General features: G+C 50.0%; 1 protein-coding gene across 4 annotated transcripts in view; it reads left to right on the top strand.

The window, feature by feature from the left end:
* Window positions 1-18,403, top strand: part of IFT122 (intraflagellar transport 122) — a 71,163-nt gene that overhangs the window by 50,841 nt on the left and 1,919 nt on the right. For all 4 annotated transcript variants that reach the window (XM_036431184.2, XM_045579205.1, XM_045579204.1 and 1 more), the window contains 9 exons: window positions 3,829-3,995; window positions 6,651-6,822; window positions 8,246-8,348; window positions 10,283-10,423; window positions 11,554-11,648; window positions 14,079-14,179; window positions 16,059-16,224; window positions 17,062-17,173; window positions 17,789-17,914. In XM_036431184.2, the coding sequence (XP_036287077.1) occupies window positions 3,829-3,995; window positions 6,651-6,822; window positions 8,246-8,348; window positions 10,283-10,423; window positions 11,554-11,648; window positions 14,079-14,179; window positions 16,059-16,224; window positions 17,062-17,173; window positions 17,789-17,914 (1,183 nt within the window). The remainder of the gene's footprint in view (window positions 1-3,828; window positions 3,996-6,650; window positions 6,823-8,245; window positions 8,349-10,282; window positions 10,424-11,553; window positions 11,649-14,078; window positions 14,180-16,058; window positions 16,225-17,061; window positions 17,174-17,788; window positions 17,915-18,403) is intronic.

The raw sequence follows: 18,403 nt of genomic DNA on the forward strand, positions 1-18,403 counted from the left end.
CCTCAGAAAGAGTGTGGGCAAATGGGTAAGCAAAGGAACCATCAATGGAGGCTGACCTAACACTGACCCTCTGGGTGACATCAAAGGAACAGAATATGACAGTTCAGACCTTTGACAATGACAGAGCTAGATGAACCAGCAGTGCCCCTTCATTCAGGGTCAGGGCTGTTTCTCACAACTTCTCCCAAAACTTCATTGGAAGCCACCAAGAATCAGTGTCCTCAGGCATGAATGGTTCTACATACGGAGAGTGTGATTTACCCCAGCCAGGGTTCCCTAAACTCCTGTTGTCTGTCTGGTACTGACATTTGCACTGGACCTTGGAGACATTGACAAAACCCCTGCCCTCTGGTGCGAGCATGGTGTGCCTTAACCTGGGCTGGTACAGCACGGCTCCCACATCACCTGCATGCTTGAAGTAGAGATTTCCCCTTGCATTTGGAAGGGGCCAACAGATGTGGATACATGAGGGAGCACTTCCTGGAGCAGGCTTCTCATGGTTTGTGTGAGCATGGGTACCATTGAGGAGCCCAGACCTTCAGGACACTTGCAGTCTAGCCTAATGCAAGTGAAAGGAGCCTGTACACATAGAACAATCAGGCTCTTCCTTCCATGGAGGTGCCTTTGTTAACCTGCCTTTCCGGGTATTGTCAGGAGCTTCAGAATGTTAGTGAGTCATCAGCCATAACCAATTAGTGGCTATTAATGGCAGTTATCTAGCTCACAAGTTCAAGGTGAAAAATCATCCCCATTTTTTTCTGCTCTTTTCCTTAAGGCTGCATTCTTTTACCTTCCACCATGTATGAATTTCTGGAGCCAAAGGTTATGTCTGGGCCACTGTGATCTGGCCTAGGAGTTTCTGGTCACCAATAGCTGGACAAGCACCTGGTCCCCAGCCTGACTCTTCACCTGGGTTGTGGTCCCTTCACTCTGTCCCTCTTATCCACTTTGCTGTTTTCAACTTTTTTAACCCCCCCATACTGCCACTACACACACAGGGACACACAATCTGACACTGCATTCATACTGAGAACACTTAAATCAGCGTGTCTCTTTCTGGGGATAACAATTTCTAAACCAAGGCCAAAACCTTAAACTAAAGGATTGAATCCTAGAGGTGGAATTTAAGTATTAGGAAAGCTGGCTCTCGGTGTTCTTTAGAACTTCTGGAACCTTCCAGCAAGATGTTGTGGTGTAGCAGACAGTGCTTTCTTGCCTTGGTGTCCAGGCTTTTCACTTTTCTAAGCCTCCATTTTCTTCTTGGAGGTGACAGTTGCATCTCAACTTAGTTCTGAGAATTGCACAAAATAATGTCTGAGAAAACCCTTTACCAAGGCCAAGCTGTAGAAAGGTTAGGAAAACGAGACAGGCCAACCCTGACCACAGCGTGGCTGTGCTTCAGCCTCTCCCTGGTCAGCCCCACTCCCGCTCCTATACGGAGGCTCCTCCTCACACTTTGGGTGGGCTTCGTGTACCCAAGGCTCCCACCCAGAAATGCAGCCTATTTACACACTCCATATGGTCTGCTTCTCTATGAAGGTAAATACTCTGGGGGTTGTTTTTGGTTGTAGTTTTTGGTCACAATTCCAAGTAGATTGGTTCTGTTTTAATCCCTTCCCTCCCCCACCCCCCAGTAGTTTGAATTTGAGAAAGTGTGTATATACACATTATGTCTGGGGTGGGGAGGGATACAGTACTTATTAACATGGCATGTTTTTGTTTATTTGAAAATTGCTTCCCAAGATTCAATCTGGTTTTCAGAAAATTTTTAAATTACATTCCCATGTACAAATAAATTATATGCTTTCCGGATAAGTGACATGTTTATATGGTGATAAAGGGAATTATAATGCTCTTAACTCTTATGTAGTGTGTCCTTATCAAAATCACCAAGCATGAGAACACTGTTTAGTCTCATTCATCACTCAGCACAGCCTCTTTCTGTCCACTCCAGGGCAGAGTCTTTGCCATGGCCCCAGATAATGTGTAGATTAGTTTCATGAAACCAAAGAAACTTTGAAAACCCAGTTTGTTGATCCTTCAAGGAACCAGTTAGAGTCAGCTTCAATTAGGTCAGATCTCTCGGGACTGAGCTGTTGGGCTAGAGGAGGTCCCTCTAAGCTTATGAACTGTGTTCCTGGCTGGTCTCCTTATTGAGGATCCACATTTATGGCTTGCTTTTGGTCTCTGAACCTTCTTACTATAGTCACCCTGAGTCCACCGAGTACTCACTTTGAAGGCTATTTCTGTTCTCTCTACCTTTTCTCCCAGCTGCTAACCTCATTTAACCAACCAGGTTAGCAAAGTTTCCAGTTTTGCATTGGCATAAAGTGTACACATTGCAGTAGTTGTCAAGAGTAAAGACTATTCTGTAGTGGCCCAAACTAGGCATCTTCAGATAGTAGCTGCTTTCCAGACCCCTTCTCCTCTGAGAACTCCAGAAGGACCAAAGGCCAGTGAGGCTAGCCTATCTGGACCCCCAGCATCAAGATAAATGATGCTCTTTCCCCCTTTAAAATGGTTGTCTTAGGCCAATCTAATATTATTTTAGGGGCTACACAATTACCCTGAAAGCAAATGGAGAGAAAAAAAATAGAGCTAATTATTCAAGTAGGATTTTAGCATACATTGACTGTACTTTCCTGACAAGTGAGTGCTAATCGTGGGGAAAGGAGTGCTTTTTTTAGACTTTGTGAGGTTGACAGTGCACTCTCTGCAGGGTACATTATTCCTAAGACAAACCGCTTCTTACTAGTTATGCAGATCTGGGTGCTCCGAGCTCTCAATATCCTTTTTTGAAAAGCCCCACCTTTTAAAATGTCAGTACCATACCTCAACTATGGCAAACTCCCGCGTATGTATTTTAGGTGACTGTATCCTGAAAAGAGGTGATTTTCTGAGGCTGTTTCTCATGCCCCTTATCCTAGGGCCACTAGGGAAGCTGGGCATGCCCCTTTGGAGGCCCCCTGCTGTGGTAGAAAGCACATAGGCCCTGAGACTTGACCCTGTGAGCCTGCAAATCCACAGGCCTCTTCCCCTGCCTCAGAGCCCTCTTAGCCCCCAGCAGACCTGATCTCCAGACAATTGATACTGTCCAGTTGAGAAGGAATTAACCAGTAACATTTGTACTCCTTATCTGCCCTAGGCAAACACCTGGGGGCAAAGCCAATGGGAGATGCCCTACGTCCAGGCAAAAGAACTTGAATAGAATCAGAAAACAGATGTGAATAGTACCTCCTGTGGGTGGTGAGGGGAGGAGGGCACAAAGGGGCTATTCTAGACTCTAAATCATTTTGTCTGTTTAAGTTTAGGGGACTGTGCTCAGCCTCACTCTGGGGCATGTGGCATTCTCCCTAATATCTAAATAAAGATTGTAAGTTAGAATATTTGAAATTGTGCAACCAGGTTGTAGAGTCACTATATTGAAGTATTCACACGTATATCAAACACACACGCAGAAAGAGAAGAAACCTTCTCATAAGTTTGCCACACTTCAGAGTTTGTGTACAGTACTGCAGAATCCGGAAAGGGTTGTTTAGCTAGAGAACAAATATGCATTAGTGGGCAGGACAGGAAACGCTGAAGGCCATAGTCCTTGACACTGTCCCAGTTCCCGCCAGAGGCACCTGTGGGGCGGCCTGTGAGCTCTCCTCCCGGACACCTGGGACTGCCCCTCAGTCAGCTCTGTAGGGATGGGCTCACACTTGCATCCTGATCGCCTGCTTCAGCCAAACAAGCCCTTCCTTGCTCCAGCTTTCAGCAGCCTGATGTAATGCTGGCAGCAGGAAGTTCTAATTCAGAGTGTTTTTGTTTGTTGTGCTTCCTCAGGATTTCCTTGGATCTGGAGACCCCAAAGAAACAAAGATGCTAATCACCAAACAGGCTGACTGGGCTAGAAATATCAATGAGCCCAAAGCCGCTGTGGAGATGTACATCTCAGCTGGAGAGCATGTCAAGGCCATAGAGATCAGCGGTGACCATGGCTGGATTGACATGTAGGTTTTCAGTCCCTGCCCCAAGAAGCATTTGGCAGCATGTTGTATCTTGTTAGCTCTTGGATTTGACTGACAAGGAAAACAATAGTGTTTCTCTAAAGATTTAATCCGAATGTGATAGTGATTAGGTTTTTGAGACAGAGATTGGATGAGGCATTTTCTGTCTTTGAGGAGCTTAGCAAATTTCTGGGCGAAAGAATAGAAGAGAGTGAGGAGGAAACACCCAAGCATTGGAGTTGCCCTTCCCTGAGCTTTCCCTACGGGCCAGGCACTGTAATACCTTGAAGACATTTGGTTTTCGCTGACACCCTAAGCATGGGTGTTTCCATGCCCCTCTTCCAAATGAGGAAACCAAGGCTCAAGGACCAAATGATCACACAGGCCAAATAGCTGGGAAATTGTGGAGCTGAGCCTCATTCAAACTGATTTGACTGTCTTCAATGCCCATAATACCTATAACGGTAGGAACTGAAAAGGAGGATTTGAACTGAATTCTCATAGGAGGAACCATGGCTGTCTTCTCCTTAGAGTAGTCTTTGCATGAAGGATTTTAGACGAATTTCAAGAGGCAGAGCTAGGAGGAAGGGGCAGGATGTACAGGCCAGAAGCACAGCACAATGGGTTGGCTGTGATCAGAATAAAAGGTGTAGGAGGGGGAGAGTGAAAGACAGCTGGCTGTGGGCAGAAGGATCTGTGCTGGCCACTCTGGGAGGGCCTTGGTGTCAGACTGAGGCATTTAGATTTGTCAGTAAGCAGTGAGGACCCTTGATCAGAACTGTGCTGTCAGGAGCCCACTCAGGCAGAGGGTGTAGAGTGGAGGGAAAACCAAAGGAAGAGAGACCAGATAAGTGGTCACTATAGTAGGCTGGCTGGGGAATGAATGAGAGGCACGGAGTAGGCAGAACTAATAAGACCCAAGTGAATTAGGGGTGTTGGGAGTGGGCCAGGCAAGGGAATTGTAGACTGATTCTGAGATCTGGGACTGGTAGTCAGTAATGCCACTTGCCAAGGTAGAGAACAGAAGAGGAATAGGCTTGGGTGGGGCTGCTGGAAAGGGGATGGATTCAGTTTTGGGACTCTGAGAGCATCACACCTCCAGGGGAAGGTCAGAAAAAGTGGGCCTCATTCTCATACACGTGCATGTGTGTATATACATGTGTATATTCATGTGTACATATATGTGCATGCACTGCCATGACTGTTGAGGGAGCAGTTTCTGAGGTCAGCTGAGTCTGAACTTTCAAAACTGTTGGTTGTTCTGGAAGCCACATTGTAGTTCGTAGGGAGCGGTGGCCCAGATAGAACCTGGGGACGGAGAGGGGCTGATAATAACGAGATCATCCCTGTGAACCCCACTATGTGTTTGATATGTGTCCAAGAATAAAGTTTCTTGAAGAAAGAGGCACAGATTCCCCTCACTCCCAAAATTATTCTTTCACAAAAAGGATGGTATAGGAGAGCGCCAGGCAGATTTAAGTCCCTCTCTCCCTCTACTTTTTCATGTCACTTTCTTTTGCAACTGATATGTGCCAGGGTTACCTTGAGGAGACTTACATATTTTCAGGAAAGAGACATGCAGCATGTTCTGCCCTTTTCCAGGTCTGGCTGTAAAAGGTGCCTCTCCTCCAGGGACATTTGGTTTGACGGGTGGGGCTAGGGAGCTCTAAAGGGTTGCCTGTGCCACCTTTCCCTAAAATGTGTCATTTCTCCCCTGAGAAGTGTTATTTTTAGATCCATTATTATTCTAAGTACAGATTGACAGGCCTTCCTGAGCTTGCCTGTCTCTGAGACAGGGATCTGTTACAGCTGCTTCCCCTTTCTTTCTCACAAAGAGCAAGCTGGCTAGGACCCTTTTCCCCTGGGAAAGCTGGTTTTACCCTAAATCCTGGCCTGACCAGAGGGAACAAGCACATTTCATTCAGCCCCTAAGTCTCCACAAGCAGTGGGAGAGCCAGTCACTACTGGGAAGAAGTGTTGAGCAAGTGGTCCCTGTGGCCCCTCACTAATGGATGGCACCTTGGCCAGGAAGTGAGGCACAGTGCCTGCAGACCTCTTTTCCAGAGCTCAGAGCAAGCCCCACACAAGCCTCTTCCTCTAGAGATTCTGTCACTGAAGAATTTTCATGCCTCTGCCTCTGCTTTCCCATGAGAATTCTCAGAACAGTGGTGGGAAGAGCCCTTTGCCACTTCCTGGCCGCAGAGCTTTGGTCAGGTTGCTCCACCTTCCACCCTAGCCTTTAGTCTACTCATCTGTAAAATGGGAAAACAGTACCACCTCTTAGGATGGTGGAGATTCAATGAGATCACACATGTGAAAACTATTGGCACTGTTCTTGATACAGTAGGTAATCAGTAGATGCTCGTTTCTCTCCCCAGGTTCCTGCTGGTAGCTTAGTAACTCCCATGAAAGGCTCATGATGGGGGGACAGGGAAGCAGTGTCTTTTGGCAGGCAACCTCTCCCTGTCACTGGGCACTGCTTCTGGGTGTGTATTCACTCATTTAATAACCCCCTGGGGCACCGGGGGCCGTGATACTATATGGAGAACTGGGCATCAACATGAAGTGATACGGAGCCTGCCCTCAAGAAGATCCGCTTCCTTGCCTCAGGCTCCTTTCACAGGGGTCCATCTTCTCCCTGTGTGCTTGCCTCTCCAGGTTAATTGACATTGCCCGCAAGCTGGACAAGGCCGAGCGGGAGCCCCTGCTAATGTGCGCTCATTACTTCAAGAAGCTGGATAACCCTGGCTATGCTGCCGAGACCTACCAGAAGATTGGTGACCTGAAGTCCTTGGTTCAGCTTCACGTGGAGACCCAGCACTGGGATGAGGTGAGGTTGCCATATGCTTCATGGGTTAGGGGGTCCTGTCTGGGCCCTGGGCCACAGGAGACTTTTTGTGGTTTAGATGGAAAGCAGCTGCCCTCATTGTGAGAATGAACATTAGCCTGGCAGTCAAGAGACTTAACCTTGAATTCTCCAAGCCAGAGTATTTTGGCGGGCCTTTTGACACTAGCTTCCCATTTGTTTGCTCATTTATTCATTCAGAGCATCTTTATGGACTGCTGACTCTGTACCAGCCCTGTGACAGAGACTGGGCATGTGAGAGTTAATGTGACAGCCCCCATTGTTGGTCTGAGCTATCTCTGACCAGCACCACAGGCTGACACAGGTCTGACATGGAGAGACACCTAAGTGACATTTAAAACCTACTGGGTGGCAGAAAAGGTCACCCATACTTCCAGGTGCAGGTTGCCAGAGCCATTTCAGAGGTCACTTCCTCCTCCTCCTTCTTGCCTACCTGGCCCCACTTAAAGACCTAGGCTCCTTTCGCATGAAAGGCAGGTGAGAGAATTAGCCAGGCCAATAGGAAGAGCACTGGGATGAGGATGCAGAAGCAGTGATGTGCTACCCTCTCTGTATCTTGAACTCACCCTCTAGCTCACTGACTACCTGTGTCCTGGATTGAAATTCATCCATGGAAGTATTAGACTGCACCTTTGGTCCTTACCCTACCCACCACGTTCTAGTTTACAGAGCCAGTGTAGGACTTTTCTGGGTATGAGTTGTCTCACTCCTGACTGCCCTCTGAGTGGCTCCATTTGGTGAGGTGACACGGTCCCTTCAGAGAAAAGGTGGAGCCAGGGACAGAGGTAATAATGGCATCTCAAGATAAGCTTATCAGGAGATTTCTCAAGCAGCATAAATTAAAACATCTTGGAACAACTCGATCCTGGCTGGGTATCAGGCAAACTTTCTCCCTATTTCCACATACTTTCCCCTATGACTCATTTTCAATTCTGCTTGACAGGTGGTTCTGGGACTTAGATGAAGCAGTCACCGGGTCCCATACAGCACCAGTCCATCATCATCTTTAACAGCTAATACACAGGATGATGATAATGTCAATTCTGTTTCCTTAGGTGTCGCCTGCAATGAAAAGAAATCTGTTTGCAGCAGTACAGGAGCCCACGCAAACCCTCAAAATAAAATGTTTCCAATTCTGTGCTGCTTCTGTGGTCCAGAAACAGACTGTTGTTATTGAATCCAGTCGCTTGCATATAGCTGTTAATTGCCTTTGTTTTCAAAGAGCTGATTTGTTTTTGCAGTTTTGGGGGTTGTGGGGGAAAGCACTCTCCCCCTCTGAGTTGTCAAGCTGGCAAAATATGACATCCCTGATGGATTCAGCCAAGAGCCATGTTTTCAAGGGGACTGCAGGGCCTTTTATTACAAATGCATTGGTTCCTTCCTCCAGGCTTTTGCTCTGGGCGAGAAGCATCCTGAGTTTAAAGAAGACATCTACATGCCCTACGCTCAGTGGTTGGCAGAGAACGATCGTTTTGAGGAAGCCCAAAAAGGTAGGGGACACAGACTGGCACCTTGTAGAAGGAGCAAGAGAAGGCACTTCCCAGATACACATTTTAGGAAGGCTGCCAAGCCCCTCCCTTTGTAGACTACCAAGATGTACGACTTTATCTGGGCATGTGATGTGTTTACTGATGAAAGACTGGGTAGCAGTGGAAAGAACATGGGCTCTGGAGTCAGACACATCTGAGTCCATCACTCACCTGCCTTCGGACCTTACACAGGTCCTATCTCCCCTCAGAGCAAAGCACTGTGCCCTCAAATGTATCTTCCCATTTAATCCTCACAAGCCCTATGATGTAGGTGCCGCTTTGTAGATGAGAAAACTGAGGTTGGAAGTGGTACAGGGATTTTGCCTGACGTGTCACAGCAAGGAAGTGACAGAGAAAGAATTCAAGCCAGGTTGGGGCGAGGACAAAATGAGAGGATTCGCACAGTGTCTAGCACCATCTCACCTGACACTTTCCCCTGGCATGGATGGAGATGGGTTCTGTTTCTGGCCCAGATAAATGGGGTATCCTCAGCTCCTCGGCATTTCACAGGTAAAGTGGGCTGCATTCTAGGTGTGGCAGTATCTGAAATAGAAGTGAAAGAGAGTATAGAACTAACTGGCAGTAATAATTGAAAAATATGGTTGTCTTCTATGTCAGGCACTGGCTGGGCATGTAACTACATAACCTTGAATCTGGGCAGCAACCCTGCAGAGACAGAAACTAGCTGTGCCCTCCAAAGTCACAAAGCCAGAGAGTGACGAAGGCCGAGTTGGACTAGATCTGGCTGGCTGGCTGGGGAACCTGATTCGTCTGCTAGGCTTTGCTGCCTCTTTGGGAAGTCCTCTAACTGAAGTTGGGTGTGTCATATTCCATAGCATCTCACACGTCTATCTGGTTGCCACCTCCGGACACGTTTTGGAACAAATGTCTCCCTGTTGAATCTCCTCAGCTCGATAAAGCCCCCTTTGAAAGACAGCGTCTTCTCTACTGCTTCAGCGTTTCCAGAGAGCCCAGTTGTTAAAGTATCTGCATGTTTGGGCAAAACATATCAACCTATCTATCTGTCTGCGTCTGCCCTTCCAAGAATCCATCGCCATAGTAACTTGGTACTCAGATGAGAGATTACGGATGAGAATGGAACAAAGGCCAGACCTTTTCCTTCTCTAAAGCTGAGGATTTGGATCATCTGAGAGCCCATACGTGGGCAATTGTCACAACTAGAAGTGCTTCCCTGGCAGCCCCCAGCACCCATGGTTCTGGCACACAGTGTGTACAAGAGATTTCTCTTAAATAGAATAGGAACAATTTAGAGATCTTTTTGGCTTATTTTCACAAATGTTTGGTTGATAAAACCAAGCCAGATTTTTTCAAGGTTGCCATCCGAAAGCACTCAGTTGGACACTGACTGAGGACTTGAGTTGTGCTCGGATCTGTGACCCTGGCATGCTGCTTTACCTCCACCCTGCAGAGCCCATTAAGCAAAGTCTTCATAAGTCTGTTGTGATGACCCAGTGAAGTAGTCAGCGACAAAAGCACTTTTTAAACCACCAAACCCATTCAAGTGTCAGGTCCTGTTAGCGTCACCTCAGAAACCACAAGGCTTATTTCCCCTGGAGTGGGATAGGGGCAAAACCTCACTGAAGAACAACAGTTTTATCTTTAGACTTTGCCCTGCATTTCGGTCCCTCAAGTTTTTCTTGCTGCCATGCCTTTACAAAGTTGGTTGCCTTTTCCCAGCCAAAAGGGAGCATATCTCACTGTAGTTTTTTCAAGATATAGCCTAGGTTATTTATAGCCTTCGGCCTGAGAGGCGCATCCCAGCAACGCAGTGCTGCAGATGCTCCGATGAATGTCCTACTTCTCAGCAGCCCCTTGCAAACCCTGCAAAATTCCCTCCGATGCCCTGAATTGTGTGTGTGTTTGTGCCCCTCCAGCGTTCCACAAGGCCGGGCGGCAGGGGGAAGCGGTCAGAGTGCTGGAGCAGCTCTCAAACAACGCGGTGGTAGAAAACAGATTTAATGATGCTGCCTATTATTATTGGATGCTGTCCATGCAGTGCCTCAATATAGCTCAAGGTAAGTAAACAACAGCCAGGCCGCTTGTTTCCCCGGCCCTGCTCTGGCACCAAGATAAACATTGAAAGAGCTGGGACGTTTTAATTAAAGCCTTGGGCTTGTTTATTGGGTGTATTGTCCGTAACCCTGCCTTGCAGTGCCCTAGTCTGATGTGTCATCTTTTTCCAGTTTTCCCATCAGCTTAAAGATGGGATGAGGACCATCCTGGGGTTACAGATTGGGGGGGGGGGGGTGTCATACCCTGTGTGGCTAATTCAGAACATGTCTCTCCCCAGCTACCTGGGAGCCCATAACTGGACCTGGGTGAGCTCCAGTTTTAAAAATGTTTTTAATTAAATGAAAAGATGAAGAAGAGATCATTTTACAATGACACACTCCAGATTCTCACTCATCCCAAGCAGAAAAATAGTTTCAATGTTTCTTTCATTCACAAGACTTCCCCCTGAGGAGTTCTTTACTAGACCGAGGCCAGTATTCAGGAATGAGAAAACCACTGGAATTGGAGGCAGCTAGGTGACTAATAATAAGTCCCAATTCCTTCCTCAGCAGCATGTCCTGTCTCTAGCATGGGGGTAACCCTGCCCTTCCTTCCCAAGGCTGCTGTGAGCCTCACAGAAGCCATGGTTTCAGTTTGATAACTGTCATGCCAGGTTGTAGGTTGGTATTTTTCTGTTCCGGCCAGTGGTCTGTGATTTTAATAGGGAACAGCACAGTGGAAAGAGGCTTGAGGTGAGCATGAATAAAATTGGCCCTTGCCCACCCTCCCTGCCAGCTCCTCTGGTATGTCTGAGTGCCAGTGACCCACGCTCTTGCCCTAGCTGCTGCTCTCTCAGTGGAATGACCTGAGAGTGCATAGTGTGGGCTCTGGGAGAACCTGCGAGAAATATCCACAGACTTTCCCTGGCCATGTGCTCTGCCACACTGAGATAGTGCTCTGCCTTGTCTTGCGATGGCCCCAGCTTCTAAGCAGAGCATCTTTTCCATTCATTGTACCTCTTTGTCACTCTTCCTGGCATAGTCCTGATGTTGGGGGAGAACTGGCAACAGTGCCATTGCCTAGCTCTTCCTTCTAGACTGATTTGACACGCCTTCTCCTTCTCCCCCTTCTTCCCTCCCACTGCACACCGAAGATCCTGCCCAGAAGGGCACGATGCTCACCAAGTTTCACCACTTCCAGCACTTGGCTGAGCTGTACCACTGCTACCATGCCATTCACCGGTACACGGTAAGATGGCCCGGAAATGGGTGCCTAAGCTAGGGGCACTGCCTACTGAGATAGGGGCACTGGACTTGTCTTAAGTAAACCCACTGGGCAGAGTGACCTCCTGAGAAATCCTGCTTTTCTCCTGAGAAACAAAGTGTGGAACTTTGATTTTCTTTGATTGGCTGCTTGTTTGACATGTAGCAAGCTGCGGGCTTCTGAATTAGTCAGCCAGCTAAATTGGGCCTTTCGAGTTGCTTGCTTCAGGTTTGGATGACTCGGACAGACTCTAGGTTAGCCAGACAAAGGGCTGTCTAAAATGGTGAGGGGTGAACAGTGCATGGGGCTCTACTAGATGGGTGAAGACCCAGTTCTAACAAAGGCCTAAGGTCCCTCCCTAGCTCTGCAACTGGCTTGCTATATGACCTTGAGCAATTTTCCCTCTACGGCCTTCAGTTTCCTTCTTCTCTATAAAACATGAGGGTTGCCAGGCCAGCATGGCTCAGTGGTTGAGCATCAGCCTATGAACCAGGAGGTCACAGTTCAGTTCCCAGTCAGGGCATATGCCTGGGTGTGGGCTCCATTCCCAGTGTGGAACGTACAGGAGACAGCCAATCAATGTTTCTCTCTCATCATTGATGTTTCTATCTCTCTCCCTCTGAAATCAGGAAAGTAGCTTCTTTCCGGGTGAGCACCTGAGACAGGGGCTCTGAAAGGACTGCAAGGGCAGACGAGGCCCCTTGAGACCACTGGCGCTGGTGTGGGAGGAGATGAGATGCAGGCTTGACAGCTGCTCAGGCAGAGCCCATCAGAAGAGTCTTTCTTGCCAGACTTTCCCCAGAGGCAAATAATGTGCCAAGAGTTTAGCACAAAAGAGGGGCAAAGAGGTGCCCAGGTGGAAAGCAGACCCAAACTCAACTTAGACTCAAAAGTCAAGGCCCTAGCTCAGTATCAGTTTTCCTGAGTCACTTTGAGCCCAGCTCTTTCTTTTTGCTCTTCTTCTTCCTCTGCACCTCGGGGCATGAGCACGGGGCATCTCTTCTCTGTAACAGCTCTGAGGAGCTCATAGTCTAGTAACAAGAAGTTGTCGTCAAGAGATTTCCTCGAGAAGGTGAAGCCCAGAGGAGGGAGGTACGTAAGGATGGGGCAAGTGCAGAGGCGGAGGAAGAGCATTCCTGGCAGAGGTCACAGCATGTACAAAGGCGTGGAGGTAGGTGGTATTTTAAGGCTTGGCAGGCAGGTCCCAGCAGAGCAGCTCTGATGCAGAGCAGACTGGGAAGGGAAGCAGCAGACCTTTCCTGGCATAATGGCTTCCTTCCCAGAGGAGAGGTGCTAATCCTGAGGAACTCCCCCAACCCCTGTTCTCTCTGGGACATTTCTTAGCTTCTCACCTAGTGCAGTGTAACCAGCGGCAGGCTTCTCCCTGGCTGTCACCCAGAAAAGGATGCAGTCTCAGGTTTTCTTGGGTTCTTGGAACTAAAAGAGGCTAAAGACATTTAAGTGAGAACTGGAGAGAGAATGCTGGGCTCTGAACTGAAGTGGTGTAAAGTGAGTCCTAGTGAATTTAGACCAATTAGGGCCTACGTCCTGATGGCTCCATGGTGAGAGTGGTCTAGCAAGACCTTTAAGGAAATGTCAGTTTATTGCTATTTAAGTGCTTGAGAGGGGAGGGGTAACTGGCCTGAATTAGGCATTCTTATCTAAAGCAGTCTCAGTTTGCACACACTGTGCCAGATTCCTTCAAAGTGGTATTCTTAACCTTTTATGGACCCTTTCTGATAGAAAATTCCCTCTGGTCTGCTGTTCTGAGCTTCCGGCAGCCTCTAGGTACTCATTCAGTTAATGTGTGTTGAGTGCCTCATCTTTAGGGCCTATGCCAGGTGCAGGGGCACAGGGATGAGCAGTTGAGGGGCTCCACCACATGTGCATGTTCGGTGGGCAGTGAATGGGCAGGCCGCTATTGGAGAGCAGAGAAGAGGTATGAGATTTTATGCTGTCGGTTAACTATTTCCCTGCAGGTTTATAGCATGGTCAAGTCCCAAATTGCATAAATGTCTTCTGTTTTTGAGCTAATTTGAGACAGTTTGAGCTCAGGGAAACGGAATCATTACGTACCCCAGAAGCAGTGCCACTCAGGAGACATGCTTGGGCTTTGGGATCAGATCTGGGTTTGAATCCCAGCTCTGCTCCTTTCTAGCTGGTGACCTCGGCAGATCATCTCCCTGGGCCTTGTTTGCCTGTAAGTACAGTGAGGGTGACAATACATCCCTCACAGGACTGTGTTAAAGACCATGTGAGACAGTAGCTATAAAATGCCCTGCACACAGTAGGTTCTCATTAAGCAGGTCTTCTCATTTACTAAAGGATCTTAGAATTATTGGCATCTGCTTTTCAGCCTGGCCCAGCAGTGGCTCATTTGAGGAATTCAATCTCTGTTTACTTTTCTCACTGTAGGAGGAGCCGTTCAGTTCCCATCGCCCTGAAACCCTCTTCAACATCTCCAGGTTCCTGCTGCACAGCCTGACCAAGGACACCCCCTTGGGCATCTCTAAAGTGTATCCTCTCTCTTACCCCCACCTCTATCCCACCCCTCCTGTCTAATGGCCCTGAGAAGTTCTTTCCAGAGCACTTTGCTGGCAAAAACCTCCCTCTCTCCAGCAGCCCTCAGGGAAGGCAGAAAGCCTGCCTAGCCGCTGCTGTTTGCTGAAGAAGAGGCCCAGCCAGGGAAGCCGAGGGGCTAGTGCCAAGAGAAGATTAGTTTACAGGGTTCTCTGTGCTAGACCCAGCACTGAGTCTGCAGCCAGCACACTCTCCAAGCCCTCCCGGAACCCACAAATGTGGCTGTGACTGCATTATAGGAAGACCAGGCCTTCGGGTTTGGAATTTTAGAGACTTCCCTCGGGAGGCCGGTGGATGGAGCACCTGTTGTGCCCCAAGCCCCTTGCCAGGCGGTAGGCAACAAGGCTGCCGTCTAATGGGAGAGAGGGAACCTGTCAGGGCCGGTTCAGTGGGATGCATGCCGTTTCCAAGAGTGGAATGCAGCCGGGGTCTTGACCAAGGAAGGCTGCCTGGAGAAGGTGATATCCATCCTACAGGCTGAGGTAACCAGGGACGACAGCAGAGTCCATGTTCCAGGAGAGTATCTAGCACATGGAAAGGCCAGGTGGTGAAGTGAGCATGACGTGCCAGAGGAGCGGCAGCCTGCTGAAGCCCTGGGGAGCCAGGCTGGAGAGGCAGTGGCCTTGGAGCCTCCTCCCTCCTCTGGCTGGTGCAAGCCACAGGGAGGGCTATCAGCAGAGAAGAGGCAGAGGGCCAATGCTTCCAGAAGGCCCAGAAAGTAATAAAGGACATAAACATCCCCTCCTGTTGGAAATCTCGCCATTCTCTCAGCCCCTTTCCAGCTCCAACGGGGCCTGCCTTCTGCGAGGAAAAAGCCCTCCCAGGAGAGGGCTCGGGGGTGCTAATCAGGTGTTTCTAAAGGGTTCCAGGCCCAAAATTTACATTTCAGAGGAAACTCCCACAAATCAAGCCTTGCCTTCAAATGAGTGGCCAAGGACACACCTGCTGGGGTCTGAGCACTGTACCCATTCCAGCAGCTCCATTCAAATCAGCAGCGTTTGCTGAACCCCTGCCCTGAGCTTCACCCTGTGCTGGCCATTGGGGACCTGGGAATAGCTCCAGACAGTCCCAGACTTTGAGAAGCCACAGTGAAGACACAGACAAATATGACTGCTGGAGTGGAAGGAGCCACACTTGGGGCGTGGGGAGCGGGAACATCTGTAGGAGAGTGGGGAGGAGGCATGGGACTGGCTGGGGAAGTGGGTTAAGTGTCCACAGGTGGGCTGGGGACGAAGGTCAGGCTGGGTCTGAGTATATCCAACAATGGAGCTAACCTGAGATTGAACACAGTTTTGCCAGCCTCAGTCCGAGGAGCTCAGAGGAAGGCCGCAGAGAGCAAGGGAGGCTGCCACTCAGAAATCACCTGGCCCTTGGGGAGGGGAGGCAGAGAGAAGTGCGCTGCAACCAGCGGCCTCTGTAAGCTGAACTGAGGGCAGCTCCCCAGGCAGTCTGGGACCAGGTTGTACATGGCAGGACTGGAGTCGGAGGGCTTGGCTGACAGGCTGGGCAAGGTGGGGAGAGCCATTTAGTCCTGGTCAGGTACAAGATGAACCAAAGCTGGCCCAGAGAACCTAAACAAGGTTGAAATAATGGAAACTGCACTGTCTTTATCTCTGAAAAAAGATCTCTGGGCCTTGATACCCGAGAATTACACTTACATCCCATAAAGGAACAAAGTACTCCTCAAGCTCCTGCTTGTGCCCTCCTGGCACCAGCATGAGCTGTGTTCTGGCACTGGGCTCATTCTGAGGGTAAGTGGTGCCAACTCGCAGGCCCCAGTGTAGGCCTTGCTGTCCTTAACCCTGTAATTGACAGGAGAACACTCTTCACCCTGGCCAAGCAGAGCAGGACCCTGGGTGCCTACAAACTGGCCCGGCACGCCTACGACCAGCTGCGGGGCCTGTACGTCCCCGCCAGGTTCCAGAAGTCCATCGAGCTGGACAGCCTGACCATCCGCTCCCAACCTTTCCATGACAACGAGGTGGGTCACAGCCCCTCAGGCTCCTCCTCTTTCGCAGCATCTTCGGACATTCCTGACGCACACGCTCAGGTGTCCGTGTCCCCTCCCTGCCAACTCCTGCTCTTTCCTCTCCGTCCCTCCGTTCTCACTCAGCCCTCTGTGCTCCAGAGGGCTTCCCTGAATCCCACAGCCCTGCCCCATCTTCTTCCTGGCCCTCTCAAGGTTCCATTTCTGCTGTGGCCCTCCTCTGTCCCTAGCCTCCCTCCACCCCTCCGTGGCCAGGTGGCTTTGCCTCCACTTCGTCCTAGGAGCCCAAGTCCTCGCCCGCCGTCCTTCTGGAACCAGGTTATTGTGCTTCAGTAAATCCATCCCATGTCTTTGCCCAGCCCTCTCTCCTCCAACCCAGCTAACTACTGTCTCTTTCACAATCCCCTCTTTAAGCTCATAGGAGAGACTGCCATCAGATAGACATGGCTTCGGATCCAAGCCCCACCATTTCCTAGCTATGTCTCAATCTTTCTAAGCCTGGGTTTCCTTCTCTATCAAATGGGGGCACACATAGCTTTCCCACCGTGGCTGTAAGGGTGAAAGAGCCAGTGTGGGTGATGTGCTTAGCACAGTACCTGGAGCATAGTAAGTGGCCGGTGAATGTGGCCCTGGTTATTGGCATTCCTGCCGGGAGAACAGAGCTGCTGAGTCCTGCCTGTGAAGGAGGTGTCCAGGCCCCAAATGATGAGGCCTCCAGAGTCTTTGTAGGCTCTTACTCTGCTTTACATAGCACAGAGCCCCCACCCACCCACCCAGGGCCTTTCCTCTTCGCAGCTAAGCCCAGTCTGTGGTCCTTGTTTTGTTTTGCAGGAGCTGGTGCCCTTGTGCTACCGCTGCTCTACCAACAACCCGTTGCTAAACAACCTGGGCAACGTTTGCATCAATTGCCGCCAGCCCTTCATCTTCTCTGCCTCTTCCTATGGTGAGTCTGGCATATGTGGAAGGGGTCCCAGTGAATGGCTGGGCTCAGCCCACTTCTTGTTGTTCACATGTGTCCTGATTTGTAAAGTGGGACAGTGGGACAGCCACCGTGCCTGACACATAGGGTCATTCAGGACGCACAGTGCTGCACAAACCTGAAGCACTCATTCCTCAGAGCCTGTGTGAGGCTTTGTGTAACATAAAAGCCCCAGGAATAGAGGCTGCTGGTCGGGCATTTGGTCTGGGAGTCCCAGTTCCTTCTATGTTGACATAGGATCAGAAGCCCTTCCCAGTAGCTGGGCAGAGGCCTAGCCTCTTCCTTCAGAGAGGAGCCCGTCCAGCTGTTGGGGGGAAGAAGGAGGGACTGAAGGCCCAGTTCTCATCCCATACACACAGACACCCCACCACCACCACACCCCTGCTCCCGGACATTGGACAGGCAGGAGGAGTGTCCCTGCTGCTCAGCTTGTCTACTTGATTTCAGAGAAGCCCGCTGCTGGGTGAGGAAGGAACTCTGTGGTCCTCTCACCTCTCAGGCTGCCTGGTGAGAGTATCCAGCCCCCAGCTTCCCGCTGGTGCCATCCCCCAGCGCCTCCCCGTGCCCCGTGTCTTCCAGAGGTGCTGCACCTGGTTGAGTTCTACCTAGAGGAGGGGATCACCGATGAAGAAGCCGTCTCCCTCATTGACCTGGAGGCACCAAGACACAAGCGTGAGAACAAATGGCAGGAGATCACAGGCAACAGTATCCTGGGCATCGGGCTTGACCTCTGTGTGTGCCAGCGGAGCTCAGGGCCTGGGTGTGAGGAGAAGGCCTTGGAGGGCGGCTGGGCCAGGTAGGACGAGGACATGGCAGGCAATTGCTGAGAGAGTGGAGAGGCCCACCTGGCGGCATGGACAGGCCTCATCTGGGGCCTGTATTTCTACAAGCTTTTAGGTAATGCCAATGCCACTGGGCCATGAACCCCATTTTGAAAAGCAGAAGACAGAGGAGAGGTCAAGAAGGGAGACAGAAACTCTGTTCACACACCAGTCCTCTGCACACATACATCTGCTTAGGCTGGATTATTGCTGCTGTGTGAGGCCACATCCTGTACCTGACTCAGCACCGCGGCCTCCAGTCGGAGGGGCCTTTCGCGTGGGAGTCCCGCTGCCCTGGCCTCACATCAGCTCTTCCTGGCAGAGGTGGCAGCTCCCTGGGGACCTTCAGCCTAATCTGGCCAGCCTCGGGATC

Source organism: Pipistrellus kuhlii, unplaced genomic scaffold (genome assembly GCF_014108245.1).
Source record: "Pipistrellus kuhlii isolate mPipKuh1 unplaced genomic scaffold, mPipKuh1.p scaffold_m20_p_11, whole genome shotgun sequence".
Classification (NCBI taxonomy): domain Eukaryota; kingdom Metazoa; phylum Chordata; class Mammalia; order Chiroptera; family Vespertilionidae; genus Pipistrellus; species Pipistrellus kuhlii.